General features: G+C 44.3%; 3 protein-coding genes across 7 annotated transcripts; 2 read left to right on the top strand and 1 right to left on the bottom strand.

The window, feature by feature from the left end:
• Positions 1-589: 589 nt before the first annotated feature.
• cnn1b (calponin 1, basic, smooth muscle, b) lies at positions 590-8,969 on the top strand. Its single transcript, XM_062407539.1, has 7 exons — positions 590-883; positions 5,189-5,310; positions 5,399-5,465; positions 6,262-6,399; positions 6,600-6,716; positions 6,798-6,944; positions 7,037-8,969. Exons 1-7 carry the CDS (start codon positions 824-826, stop codon positions 7,277-7,279), a joined length of 894 nt encoding a protein of 297 aa, XP_062263523.1. The 5' UTR covers positions 590-823; the 3' UTR covers positions 7,280-8,969.
• Positions 8,970-9,110: 141 nt separating this feature from the next.
• Positions 9,111-11,108, bottom strand: elof1 (elongation factor 1). The gene is made up of 4 exons (XM_062407546.1): positions 11,009-11,108; positions 10,262-10,391; positions 10,109-10,179; positions 9,111-9,600 (listed from the first exon to the last, which is right to left on the bottom strand). The coding sequence occupies exons 2-4, from the start codon at positions 10,375-10,377 to the stop codon at positions 9,536-9,538; spliced, it is 252 nt and encodes an 83-aa protein (XP_062263530.1). The 5' UTR covers positions 10,378-10,391; positions 11,009-11,108; the 3' UTR covers positions 9,111-9,535.
• A 1,176-nt stretch (positions 11,109-12,284) lies between these two features.
• On the top strand, positions 12,285-14,520 carry tmem205 (transmembrane protein 205). Of its 5 annotated transcripts, none has more exons than XM_062407541.1 (4): positions 12,285-12,403; positions 13,219-13,325; positions 13,409-13,572; positions 13,827-14,520. In XM_062407541.1, the coding sequence occupies exons 2-4, from the start codon at positions 13,226-13,228 to the stop codon at positions 14,127-14,129; spliced, it is 567 nt and encodes a 188-aa protein (XP_062263525.1). In that variant the 5' UTR covers positions 12,285-12,403; positions 13,219-13,225; the 3' UTR covers positions 14,130-14,520. The 5 variants fall into 5 exon arrangements, with proteins under 5 accessions (XP_062263525.1, XP_062263527.1, XP_062263529.1 ...); XM_062407543.1 differs by having other exon boundaries at positions 12,296-12,391; XM_062407545.1 differs by having other exon boundaries at positions 12,298-12,415.
• Positions 14,521-14,666: the final 146 nt, after the last annotated feature.

The following is a 14,666-nucleotide window of genomic DNA, read 5'->3' as shown; positions in this document are numbered from 1 at the left end:
TCTGATAAGATACGATGCAACATTATTATTATTATTATAATAATATGACAAAAAAGCTACAAATAATTACATATCTGTAAATATGATATTAATATTATAATACCAATGTTATACAATGTAAACAGAGTATATAGTAGGACTGTATGTATAGGATTGGACGTAAATTATATTGAACTTTAACAGACAATGAACATTTAACATTGTGAGACAATATACATAATTAGTACTATTTAATAGTTATGATTATGTGTGAGTGAGGATGTGATGCAGTAAATCATATAGATAAACTTATATCAAATATTCAGCTTCACTGTGATATTAGCGAAGTGTCATTAAAGAGAGAAGTGATCGATCATGTGATGAATCGTTAGAATCTGATCACAGCAGCTTCCCTCTCCGGCCTGAAGGTGGAAAAAGTGACACTGTTCGAATCCAATACCGCAGCGGTGACATCACTGTTCCCCCACGACCAGGAGGCTGCGTCCTGATTGGACGGCGGCTCCGGCCAATCAGAGGGCACGCACATGGGACGCGTTTAAAAAAGGATCCAGCTGAGAGAAGTTGTTCAACATCTGGAGCAGCTGCGACACAAAGAGGAGGAGGACAGGACAGAAGGATAGAAGGACAGAAGGATAGAGAAGGACAGAAGGATAGAGAAGGACAGAAGGATAGAGAAGGACAGAAGGATAGAGAAGGACAGAAGGACAGGAGGACACGCAGGGATTCGTTGGGACTGTTTTATTCTCAGTGTTGGACACACAGCTGCTCCTCCATTTTTAAAACCCTCCTCCTCCTCCTCCTCCTCCTCTTCATCAGCTGCAGGATGACAACACATTTCAGGAGCGGACCTGCCTTCGGACTTTCTGCCGAGGTCAAGAGTAAAGTGAGTTCACTCTTTGATTCATGTGTTAAACCAGTGGCGCTGGAGATAAACCAGTGGAGTCAGTGGGAGTTTATTCTCAGCTTTAGGATGGATGAACTCTGGTCCTGTGTGAGTCTGTTGTCTTCATCAGAATGTTGTCTCTTCACACACTGTCCTCAGGCTTATTGTCCACTGGTTGTTTGACATATGTTCTATGAACTAATGGTATAAAACCAGCAGGTTGTAGGATTCATTCTTATGTTTCATCCTCAAACAGAAACATTTGAATGATTCAATGATTCCCTACAAAAGACCATATTAAATATATATTATCTATAATTCATGTTGAGTTTGAATCCTGATCATCGTATAGAAGGATTCCTCATTATTATGGGATGTCCTGTGTGACTGCAGGTCGTGTTCAGGGGAAACGACTCTGACCTTCTGTGTTTAGCAGAGAGAGAGTTGATTGTTCTGTTGTGAAGTGACAGTTGGTCTGAGAGAGAGCGGCAGATCAGGTCTGACCGAGTTGTTATTATTAATATTAGATTAGATTAGATTCAACTTAATTGTCATCGCACAGTACAAGTACTTATACAACAAAATGCAGTTAAGCGTCTAATCAGAAGTGCAAGAAAAAGGAGTTAAAGTGCAGAGTATTGTGCGTATTTAAAATGTAACGTAAATAAATAAGATATGTACAGGAGCAAATATATATGGAATATTATAGTATTAACAGGTATTGTATGATATAAGAACTATGAGCAAGAAGTAATATATCTGAAGTAGAACAGTATTAACAGGTAATGTATGATATAATAACTTTAAGCGAGATAAATATATAAAAATATATAAATATGGAGGAGTTGAATACCAACCTGTGAGGTATTTGTGATATGAAGCAGCCCAATGATGAATATTTCCCCAAAACTAACGAGTGGGTGTTTGGATCCACTTCATACCACAGAGTAAAAGTACCACGAGTCCTGTTTTCACTGTTTTATTTATGTAAAAGTAAACTAGTATGATATTAGAGCTCATATTTCCACCAAGGCCCAACAGTCTCTTTAATTCAATCAAGCTGCATCACATGTCACACACTCAGAAACAACAGGCCCCTAAATTAAGATTAAAATATCATAAAACATCAGAACTCACAGTTTAAAGAAAGAAAAAAAATAAATCTCTGGATTTTCACCAAACTTAACAAATATAACCTGCATGGCAAAGGTAAATATACTAAAAGTATAAAAGAAATAAAAGTAAAAGTTCTCAACGGGCAGCAGAGTAGTTTTATATATGCATTATTGGTTTAGGCAAATTTGAACTCCTTCATATACTTTAGTTGTTTTTCAGCTTTTCATATTTGTTTTTGAAGTATTCAGTGGAGTAAAAGTATAATACTTCTCTCTGAAGTGTTGTGAAGTTCAGGACACAAGCAGCAGTGAAAGAAACAAGGTACAAGTACCTCAAAGTACAGCACAAGAGTAAATGTACTCTGAACGTGGTTGTACCCAGAGTGAACATGAAGCTGCAGCTCTGAGCCTCCTGGTGAAGCTGGTGATGAAGTGACAGTAGATACAGTGCCGGCTCCTCAGGCTCATGAAGGCAGTGATGACTCCGAGCTGCCTCATCATCATCATCATCATCATCATCATCATCATCATCATCATCATCATCATCATCATCATCATCATCATCTTCATCTTCATCACGTTGTTCTCCTGCAGGCTCTGTGGCCTCCTCCCTGAAAGGAGCCGTCGCTCATCAGAGCTTTCATCTCACACTGAGGTGCGCTGCGCTCCATGAAACCACATTCCTCTCATTACTGCCCTTCAGCAGCCAGCAGGCTCTCAGTCAGGAATGAAGCCCTCAGTCTCTGGTTCTTATTCCGCTGCCATCTCTGTTTCCAAGTCGATTATGTGCACGAGGGGCGGGTGGAGCCGTGGATCAGAAACGACGTTAGCCAGAGAGAAATAACTTTTAATGTGTGTTGAGGCCTCGTGGGTTCAGAGAGCGATGAGGAGTTCCAGCAGCATGACCTCAGAGAGGAGGCAGGACCAGCCGGCAGGTACACGGGGAGAATCCCACGGCCTTGTAAGGAGAGACCGGGCTCCAACCTGCAACATGAGAGAGTGTCCTCAGTCTAAACAGTTTACACTGGAGTCAAGGAGGACAGAACACTGGCCTGACACAGAGCACATGGACCAGACCTCGATGGAGAGCGTCCAGTTCACACCCACAAAGAAGCACAGTGAATTACACTGTGCACATGTTGAGATGTCCTGATTCACATGTGAGACTCTGTTCTCACAGATTTGAGGCTGTGTCACACAAACGGGTTCAGTACACGCAGGGTTCTGCTGCTGGTGCCGGGTGATGATGAGCTAACAGAGGCTAACAGAAGCTAACAGAAGCTAACGTTGGTTTTGAATGATGAGACTGATCTGTTTCGACTCGACTTCAGAGTCTGTTCATCGACTTCTTGTTTCCTGCAGCTGCTGCTTAATGTCTACGTTTCAACTGAGGTCACAAAATCTGCTTCTAAAGAGGAAGTCGTTCATAATGTTGAGTTTCACAAGCAAAGCTTTCTCAGCTCCTCACTTATAGAAATATTTATAAATATATATATATATATCTTTTATAATAACCCTTGTTTAAATGAGCAGAAGAAGCCGAACCTCTCACATTGCAGATGTTTTCTATACAACGTCACTTTGCCTAATTTATATTTCTATAAAACACTACGAAAAAAAATGATAGATCTTTACAATACAATTTATTTAAACAGATTAAACCAGGTTTGCCAAACTTTTTGTTCTTTTGTACAAAAACTTGTTTGAAATGCAACAGAGAGAGTTAAATTATTCATTTAAGGACTTTGAATCATCTCACACCCCTTTAGATTTATCTTGTGACCACTACAGGCAGGAAACACTGCAAATAAAATATATATAAATTTAAGTGTAGTTGTGTAACTAGTGTTACCTCAACCAGTTACTGTCAGAATGAGTACTTTTTAGATAATTTCAGTACTTTTAGCCGAATAAATATATGTACTTTGAGTCAAGTAAAGGGAGGACTTGTTATGAAGTATTTTTTAAATGTCCCACAGCTACATGTTTCAAACTAATATCAGAGTATTTAATATTTCCCTGAGATGCTTTCTAAGCGTTAACGTGAACCTCGGCTCATGTCAGCTGGTCCTGTTGGTCACTGCAGCCTTACTTGGTCTGGTATGAGCGGACTGTTGTTGTGACTGGTGGCCGTCCACTGCTCAGATTAGAGACTTTATCACTTGTCTCTGCTCGTGCACACTTTCTTTATGCAGGACGACCTTTCAGGCAAACCTCCACCGTGATGGTTTATATGGAGGAACTGGGTGGACGTGCACGGGACATGTTTTTACAGGAGATAACAGAAATGCTCTGATGTTTTTAAAGGGAGATCCTGACGTGTTCGTGCTTCTTCTTCCTCGTCTGTGATTTAAAGAAATGTTCTGACCACGTTCCTGAAGCTCCACCACCTACCACAGCCGAGTCAACACTCTGAGCTGAAGCACCTCGAGTGCAAGCGGGACCTGTCCCTGCTGGTCTGTCTCCATCAGACCGGTTTCATCTGAATCGTCCACTCGCTGTAAAAGGACAGATTCTGGAAAAGCTAGAGGGGACGAGAGAGAGAGAGAGAGGGAGAAATGTGAGCTGGGCCAATGGGAGACGGAGACGGGTGCAGACGGGTGGGGGGGGGGGTTTGGGGAAAAGCTGTTTCTCCCAAGTTTGGTGTGATGGACTGGAAGCTGTGCGATCCCTGCTGCTTTGAAAGACTTGTTTGTGTTGGCTGCACATCCCAGACTGTGAGGACTTATCTGCAGAGCGTTCAGGAAGAGGGGTCGAGGCTGTGTGTGTGTCTGTGTGTGTGTGTGTGTGTCTGTGTGTAAGGGGGGAGCAGCCTTAAACCCCACACCAGAATTCAAAGTATTAGGCCAACGGGATTGTGCCAATAAGGAAATACATGGAAAGAGGAGAGAGAGGCCAGCGTGTTTCTCCGAGCAGGAATGTCCAGAAGCTATTTTCACTTTTCCTCTTGTTTTCTTTTTTTCTCTCTCTCTCTCTCTCTCTCGCTCATCACTCACTTTTTATTTTACAGTGAGACTCAGGTTATGGTTTATCGTGTTCATTTCATTCCATAAACACAGAACATGTGCCGCTCTTCACTCGGCTGGTTTGGGCTGAATTCAACCATCACACAACCGAATATAAATCAATAGAGAGTTGTTCTGTTTGACCTCTGACCTCTGTGTGTGTGCCCCCCCCCCCCCCCCATCAGCTCGCCGGGAAGTACGACCCCCAGAAGGAGGAAGAGCTCCGGCTGTGGATTGAGGACGTGACCGGCAAGAGGATGGGAGACAACTTCATGGAGAGCCTGAAGGACGGGGCGCTGCTGTGCGAGTGAGTGGACGGACGCCGGGAGGACGACACGGAGACGTTCACTTTGATGAGGTCTGTCATTAACTCACTGTTTTCTGTCTCTTCACAGACTCATTAACGTTCTGCAGCCGGGGTCCGTGAGGAAGATCAACAGCTCCACTCAGAACTGGCACCAGGTACGTGGACAGAGGAGAGACACTGTGTCTGTCCTGCTGAGTGGACGTTCTCCAGAGCGCGGGACACGCTGCCTCGAAGACACAGAGCTTATTTACATTCCATGAAGTCGCTGCCATATCAAACCGAGCCAGAGACATTTATAAGGTCCTAACTGAATAAAAAACAAATGTTTCCTTTGAGGTTTGATTGAAGCTCTTTAGAAACAACTCTCCCTTTAATGTGAGTCGGACCTTATGAGGGAAAAAGACTTGAGACCTTTCATATTTAGCTCCAGCTGTTTAAAGTGTCTCAGCATTTTCACTTTACGGTGTCCACATCAAACTGAAAAGATCAAGTTCATTATCTATATTAATATATAACTCCCAGCTGCCAGTTAGCTTAGCTTAGCATAAACAACTCTAAAGCAAGTTTATTCATGAATTAAAAAGCAAACAGTCATCCATAGACTGTAAATAAAGATGATTTTAATCCCCATAAAGTAAAGTCAAAGCATCTCTATCGCCCTCTAGTGTAGGTCTGCCTCCTCCGTGTTAGCAGATGGGACATGGACCAAATTAAAAAGGACACGTCAAATTGGTTAGGTTTTAATTTGTCCCGATTGACACCTGATTGGTCGATTACATGTCTCACCAGGACCAGGTCTTACTTTACGGATAGTGGGAGGAACAAGACACGAGTTGTCCATCTTTATTTACAGTCGATGTGCTCACTCTGAATTTAACTCTTCAGGCTTCACGTGTGAGTCAGAGGATGAATAGACTTCCTTCTCTCATTATTCCCGTTTTCCCTCCTCAGCTGGAAAACATCGGGAACTTCGTGCGTGCGATCACCGAGTACGGCCTGAAGCCTCACGACCTCTTTGAGGCCAACGACCTGTTCGAGAACGTCAACTACACTCAGGTCCAGAGCACACTGCTCGCCCTGGCTGGCCAGGTGAGGGCAGCACACACACAGAGACACACACACACACACACACACACACACACACACACACACACACTGTTGTAGAAGTTCATTTACCTGTGTTTAGTGTTGCATCTTGCCACAGTGATTATATAATACAAACAATATGGAAACTACACTCCATCACAGCCGTGTTTCCTTTCTGTCTGTGCCCCCCCCCCCCCCCCCAGGCCAGGTCCAAAGGTTTCCAGTCCAAGTACGACATGGGAGTGAAGTACGCCGAGAAGCACCAGCGCCGCTTCGCCCCCGAGAAGCTGAGGGAGGGACGCAACGTCATCGGCCTGCAGGTCCGGGTCCAGCTGTCCTCGGCCCCGGACTAACGGAGGTGCTCAGCCGTTCTAACTCACTGCTTTGTGTTTCCTGTCTAGATGGGCACCAACAAGCTCGCCAGCCAAAAGGGCATGACCTCGTACGGCACGCGACGCCACCTGTATGATTCCAAGAGCGGCATGGACAACCCGCTGGACCAATCCACCATCAGCCTACAGATGGGCACCAACAAGGGAGCCAGCCAGGTGAGGACAGAGCTCCTTGAGATCATTCTAAACAGCAAAGCTTCTTTCCCTTCAAAATAAAAGATGAATAGTTGTTTCTCTTTTCCCTTCAGGCCGGGATGACGGCTCCGGGAACCAGGAGGCACATCTTCGACAAGAAGCTGGACCTGGAGAACTGTGACAGCACCACCATCTCCCTGCAGATGGGCACCAACAAGGTGGCGTCCCAGCAGGGCATGACCTCGTACGGCCTCCCCCGCCAGGTCTACGACAACAAGTACTGCTCCAACCCCACGGAGGACAACAACGGCAGCGAGGCCGAGTTCGACGGCTACAACCAGTACTCGGATGAATAAGAGATAAAGAGATGAGTCACGGACAGCCACACTGAACCCCCCCCCACCCCCCCACCCCCCTCCATTTTGCTTTGACTCCCGACAAACGACCACGACTGTGACGAGCAGATTTTGATTCATCACTGCCGTCCTCGTCTTCCCCCCCACCGATTCGCTTCTTAAAAGATTTTTACTCTTAGGACGTAAAACAATAAAAAGTGTTCACACTGCTAAATAACCAAAACACTCAGAAGATGAGATTTGATGACCTTTTCTATTTATAGATTTTTTTTCTACTGCTTTTTGTGTTTTGTAATTAGAGATTTTAAATGTTTGATGCCCCCCCTTCTCCCCCCGCTCACCTCCCTACGACCTTGAGCACTGACAAAGCAGAGTTTTTTTAAAGATTCCTCCAAAGGAAGCAAGTGCTATTGGTGCTATTGAACTTTGACCCGGTTGTGGAAACCCGCATTCCGGGATCCGACCGCTCCGGACGCCGCCGACGCTCCGGCTCCACCGCCGGGCCGGGGGCCGCCGGGCCGGAGGACACGTGGCTTCATCGCTTTGTGTTGTGAGCACCTGACTCATCGTCATGTTCACCAGCCTGACAAATTACCCATGGTGCCTTTCTCCAGGGGCGGGTTTACATGGCTTGTGTGAGTCCTTGTGGTTTTCAGTAGAAGTAGCCTGGTGCGTCACACGATGCATTTATGAAATTAAAGAGTAAACGTTTGAGTCGTGACGTTCGGGTGAATTTAGTCACCGGTAGTTTTTTGTACTGCGTGTGAACCTGTCGTCTTCTCGTGGAAACTCTCCGAGTCGCCTTCGGCCTCAGTGAACTTCTTCATTTGCACTTTACCCGGTTTCACTTTGCAGTAACACAGTGGACGGATGTAACTAAGTACAGTTACTCAGATTCTGTACTCAGTTATAAATTTGAGGTACTTGAACTTGGCCCCAGTTTTTCCATTTGGTGCCACTTGAAGATTATTCTCCACTTTCCTCAGTTGTAGTTAGTTTAATAAATCAGATTTTAACACTCATAACTCATTTATTTAACAAAGATAATTTCCTCTGCATACTTTAGGTACTTTTGAAATTGCAACATGAGTATTTTCACGTGTACTTATGCAAAGTGTTGAGTACTTTGTCCACCACTGGTAGCAAACCGCAGTATTACCACAGACCCTGGTGCCTGCTGGTGATTGTGATGTTTGTCAAATCCAGATGAGATTCTCCCTCTTTGAAATGTCATCACGCTGTAGAACCACAGAATGTGTTGAATGTAACGTTGTGAGGTTAGAGGTGTTGTCACCACATCAGAGAGCAGAGACGTGTGAGTCTGGAACCAACCGGGGCTCAGACGCTGTCACACATCAGAGCCTCAGAGGGGAAATGAACCAACTGAGCTGCTGAAGTTTGAGTTTCAACAAAACACCAAAGCTATGATACTGGACATGGAGCAGAGCGCCATCTAGTGGGGAACAAAGCACACACAGACATTTACATCTTCTGAATTTGTATTAATCCATCAAACGACCAAACTTCTTTTTAAATCGATCCAATGTGAGAGTGAATCATAATTATCACAGCATGATATTCAGAAAACAACATCGTCCTCATGTGTTTCAACATTTGTTCAAACTACACACTGCGCTTAACTCTTTTCTTCTTTACGCCACATTTGTGCAATAAAAACACTTGAAAAATACTTTTTTCTGGTTAATTTTCTCATCATTGTCGTCACATCAAGTTACAAAGTACAGGTGAAATACACAAGAGTGTAAAAGACAATACATGTTTGTGGTTTTCAAAAGGAAAATTAAAATCTAGAAGTACAAATACACAAAAGTCTAAAAAAGGAGAAACCATCGTAATGATTCAGTGCATTTGTAACAGGAATGAAATCTGAAACACACTAACACTTGTGTACGTCAGTATATTCTGCATACAACCTAAAGAAAGGAATGATTCTTTATCTATAACAGAAATTCTAAAAAGTCAGGTTATATTATAAACTTAATAATAATATGACGTTTAATACGGCGAATGTCAGAGCATCTTTCTTCTTCTGTGAAAGGAAACTTTTCATCAGTGACATGAGAAATGATCCTGAAGCCGTGACGCTGACACGCTACTGTCCGGCCTCCGGCCCAGCCAGAGGGGGCGTGTCTCCCAGCGAGTCTCTGACGGGAAAGGACGGTGGGACAGACAGGAGCTGATTCACCCAACCAGAGGTGAAGCGTGAGGTAAGGGAGGAGTCACAGGGAGACGGGACTACTGATTGGCTGCTTCACACGCGTCGATCCAGTCGCTGTAGACGTCCACTGGCTCGGACAGATCTGACGAGGGGACGTTAAGGGACATTCAGGACGAACACCTGGAGGGGGAGGAGCTTTGAAGGGGGGAGGTTATTGGGTCAAATGATTGATAATTAATTTCCTATCCTTTTAATAAGTTCCTTCTGTTATGAACTCTAACTCACTGGATGTTTCAGATGTTTACAGATGTTTGGTGTTGATATATGTGAGAGAAGTTTTTGTACCTGATGAAGAATCCAGATGATTCGACTTTACAGATGCAGTAACTTTATATTAAATTTATTTTCGTCATGCTACACATTGGTAATCATTTAATTTATCTTGTTTATCATCCAGGTAAATCCTCCATCAATCCATCTAACCCTCCACCTTTACAGTATGTAGCTACACATACAAAACCTCCTTACCCCAGAAGATCTGCAGTAAGTGTGTCCCCTCGACATTATTTCATTTCCCAAGAAGACAGAACTACAGATAAATGTCTCCTGCAGCTGAGGGTAACTGGAATCAGCCAAACACTGAAGGATACAGGTGATGGGCGTCTGGAACTCCTCCAGGCAGACGCTGCACGATATGATCCCCGTGTTCCGGGTCCGTTCCCTGGAAGAGAGGTTTTCACGAGGCATGTTTTTTTGTGTAGACTCTTTGTCGTGAGGTTACATGATGCTCAGGATCCACTCACATCTTCACGTCGCAGGATTTCTCGTGGTTGCAGAACGGGCAGGTGAACTGGGTGTCCAGGTTCCCCGTCATCTTCTTCTTGGGAGGCGGCTTCCTCTTGGACTTCCTGCGCCCCATCTTCACGCCTGTATCTACACAGCGAAGACATAACAACACACAACTTGACGTGTTCTCACTGTATTTGTCTGTTTTAACTTGTCTTCTACATCTTTAACACCTCATCTTCTCCTGCACGTGTCTGTTTCATACACATCTCCTGTACCTCACCCTACATCCATCTTTTTAAATTAATCTCCATCACCTTTCACTGCATTTCTCTTTTCCACAAATCTGACATTGTGCATCCTTTATCCATGTTAATGTTGCTCCTCCTTCGCCCTGATTGGTTAAGCTCTTTTATTGACAACACACCTGACTTGACTTTACCTGGACTGACCAACAGGAAGCTGCACCACTGACCCATGTGTCTATAAATCACTGACTAGCTCCTGGAACCAGGTTGAGTGACACGTGGAGCTGTGATCTAATGAGAGGAATCACCTGATTGGTCGGTTTCTCCTCCTGTGAGCTGCATCTCATCATCTCAGCTGCCAGGAGGAAAACACTCAGGAACAGCTACATGCTAGCGAGCTAACGCTAACAGCTGCTAGCATCTGGACTCGAACCCGTTTCCAGTTCACGTGTAAAACGATGTGTTTCGTGTCGGTGGTTTTTAATGAGTGACACCGACGCGAGGACGAGGTCTCACCTGAGGGATGGTGTGTAGAAGAGGAGGAAGAGGAGGAGGAGGAGGAGGTGATGAAGATGCTCTGTGGGTTCACGGGCTCCGGATGCAGCGTCTCCGCAGAACCGCGTCTGATTGGTTGGTTAGAGATTTTGTCAAGGTTGTGATTGGCTCTCAGACGCCGAGACTGACATCCACGGGTGTCCAATGGCTGCTCTCGTCTTCCAGGTTAACGCCCTCCTCCTCCAGTGATGATACAGATGGGTTTTTCAAATGATGGACGGATGATGCATGGAGAGAGAGAGAGAGAGAGAGAGAGAGAGAGAGAGAGAGAGAGAGAGAGAGAGAGAGAGAGAGAGAGAGAGAGAGAGAGAGATAATTAAAACTAAAATTAAATTGATATATAGATTATTGATCCAAAGGGAAACATTGAACTCATATTTAGAGTCTCTTTTAAACCTAATGTCTCTGATGTTCTTGAAACGTACAATACTATAAAATAAAATATTATTATTAAAATATCTAGATTGATTATTGATCTCAAGGGAAACAGAGCTGATTTAATAAACGTATTTAATAAACTGCAATACACATTTTAGATCTGTATAATTCACTGTCCCATGTTTAATGTTACACTGTTTATAAAATGTATTTTTTATATTTTCTTGTGTTATCTTATTACTTGTACTGTGATTTCTACTTGTATTATCCACTTTGCTGCTCTAACACATCAAATTCCCTCATATATTCACACTAATTAATGAGTATGATATCTCGTTCTATTCCATTCTAGATAATACACAGTTTATATAATGATTATTGTGTCTATAACGAAATCAGAAACCAACCAAAAGTTAGAAATGTGCTTCTTTTTAGCAGCTGTAAATAAGTGACACACACTGATGAGTTCTCATATAGACAGCGACAAGCTGAGAAGATCAGTGATGAGAGGTTCACCTCAACAAAGGATCAAAGGTCTGAGTCACAACTTGAGATTAAAGCGTTTTGAGGAAAATAAGAGAGTGTGTGTGTGTTTGTTTGTGTGTGCGTGTGTGTGTGTCCCGATGTGCCTCAGAGTGTTCAGAGCAGGGACACTTTGTGTTGTTTACTGTCACTCTGTGTGTGGCTCTCCAATAAAGTCATAGATAATTTATAACCAGAATGAAGCTTCGTCTGGTTATTCGAATAAAACGTTTTCAGTTAGAAACACACGTGACAAATGAGAGAATATAAAGATATAGGTTACAAGAGCCTCATGGAGGAATATCATTGGTCGACCAGCTCAACAGGGGCGGGGCTTCAGCTCAACAGGGGCGGGGCTTGTTCATGCGGTAGAGGAAGTGACCCAGTGGTTGAACTTCGGTTCGTTTCTAACCTTTTTCAGTAACTCTCCGTTTAAGGACACAGGTGAGGACACAGGTGAGGACACAGGCGAGGACACAGGCGAGGACACACACTTGTATATGTCAGTCAGGGAAAAGGTCGAAATGTTAGTTCAGTTGTTACTGAGCTCCAGCTGTTTACACCTGCTGTTGTTCATGTGGACATGTTGTTGTATCAAGTTCCGTACTGAAACTTTGTCACATGTTGTTGTTTCGTGTCCGTGTTGAAACTTTGTTGCAGATCCATGTTGATACGTTGTTGCCTTCAGGGACGATCGTATCTGTTCTAATTGTCAGACATGAAACGTGTGTGTGTGTGTGCATGGGTCTGTGTACGTGTGTGTACGTGTGTGTGGGTGTGTCTGTGTGTGTGGGTGTGTGTGTTTTCTGATGCAGCCTCCTTATCTCCTCCTCCTGCTGCACTTTATCAGCTCAGCTTCAGGCTCCAGTGATACATAAAAGCCTACTGATATAACTCTAATGTTGTTTGTGTGTTTCAGCTTAGACAACAACAACAACAGCATCAGCAACAACAACAACAACATAGTGTTGCACAGTATATCAACACTAGAACGGTGTCTGTAAACTCAGCCGTGAAAAACTTTACTGTACCTCATTTTATTAGTATCGATACATATATATATAAATATATATATACAGTACAACTACAGTATTTCCTTGTATAAAATGAGTCCTGTGTACTCTTGCTTTTATTTTGTAAAGGTTGTCAGCTCTCTTCTCAGCTGGATGGATGCTTATAATTTTCAAATATTATCCTGACACATAAGGAAGTAGAGACTGAATGTTGATAAAATGTGTGTTATGTGTGTTTTGTGTGTTTTGTGTGCCCAGTGACACGATGGCTACAGAGGGGGAGCCGACCGACCTGATCAAAGTGCTGCACCTCCTCCTGCTCTCCTTCTCCTGGGGCATGCAGGTGTGGGTCACCTTCATCGCAGGTACGATGACCCCCCCCCCCCCCTGAGCCCGGTGTCATTTCATCATCGGGTTTCTGACCCGTCTCTTGATCTCGACCCTGCAGGGTTCACGTTGGTGCGGCAGGTGACGCTGCACACCTTCGGCCTGGTGCAGAGCAAACTGTTTCCTGTGTACTTCCACTTCCTGCTGGGGAGCAGCCTCCTCAGCCTGGCTGTGTACGCCGTGTTCCACCCTAGAGAGCTGCTGGACTGGCACCACACCGTGCAGGTAGAGCGTCACACCTGTGATACACACACACGGTGAATGTCAGACCTCTAGAGCTGCTTTCAGTCATGCACCGAACTCTAGACGTTCTCTGGAGCTGCTCTGGAGTGAAGAATCTCCTGCTGTGGTGAAAGACAACTTGTAGACAAAGTTGTGAGGGACGTTCATATCTGATGATGTATTTTAAACATTATTAAAAGGCAAATCATCATTTCGTTACCTTGCAGTTAACTGCCTCATCCTTTGTGGTCTTGCAGATGGTTCTGTTCTCTGTGGTGCCTGTCACGGCGGGTCTGAACGCCCGCTGGTTCGGTCCGAAGGTCACAGAGGTCATGTTCCAGATGAGGCAGGTGGAGACGGAGCACGGCCTGGGGAACCAGATAGGCCGCGGCAGCCTGAGAGCAGCGTACGCCAAACTCAAAGAGCAGGACCCGAAGTACGGAGCGTACAGGAGCACGTTCCTCCGGTACCACGGGCTGTCCAGCCTCTGCGCCCTGATCGGGTTCCTCTGCACCACCGTCAACTTGATCTACACGGCTCTGAAGCTATCCACCATCTAGAGGAAGAAGCAGATTTCAGCATGTGAAAATGATCTTTTTTCTGGAGTCATCTCAGTATTTTTCATATGATAAATCAAACATGATGTGTGAGGAGGTCTGTTCATTACAATTTTATTCTGTTTGTCAGTATCTAATTGATCCTGTCTCATAAAACCGGATGTGCTTTTTCTTTTTAATGTTTGACTCATTGACTCAAGATCTAACATCTAATCAACACCTAGTGCAGGATGTGGAGTGTCCTTGCATCCCCAGCAGGGGGTGGTGTTTACACTCAGGAACTTTACTAACTTCATTTCACTTGTTATATCCTGTGTTTCATGACCTTGCAGAGGAAATTTGTTGTTGTGAATTTGTCACTGTGATTGTGAGATTAAACACATGGTCTGTTTTATTCTGCCTCCACTGATAATCTCCTTCCTGTTGGGTTTCCTCTGGGTCTTTAATGCCCTGAAACCAAACCCTGGATCCCTTAGACAGATCGGTCTGGACAGAACCAGGACGGTGAGCGAACCCAGACCCAGCAGACACTGGGCCTGG

The sequence above is a fragment of the Platichthys flesus genome, chromosome 16, assembly GCF_949316205.1.
Source record: "Platichthys flesus chromosome 16, fPlaFle2.1, whole genome shotgun sequence".
Taxonomy (NCBI): Eukaryota; Metazoa; Chordata; class Actinopteri; order Pleuronectiformes; family Pleuronectidae; genus Platichthys; species Platichthys flesus.
Note: the sequence above shows the minus strand (reverse complement) of the source record. Positions and strands in the feature narration are given on the sequence as shown.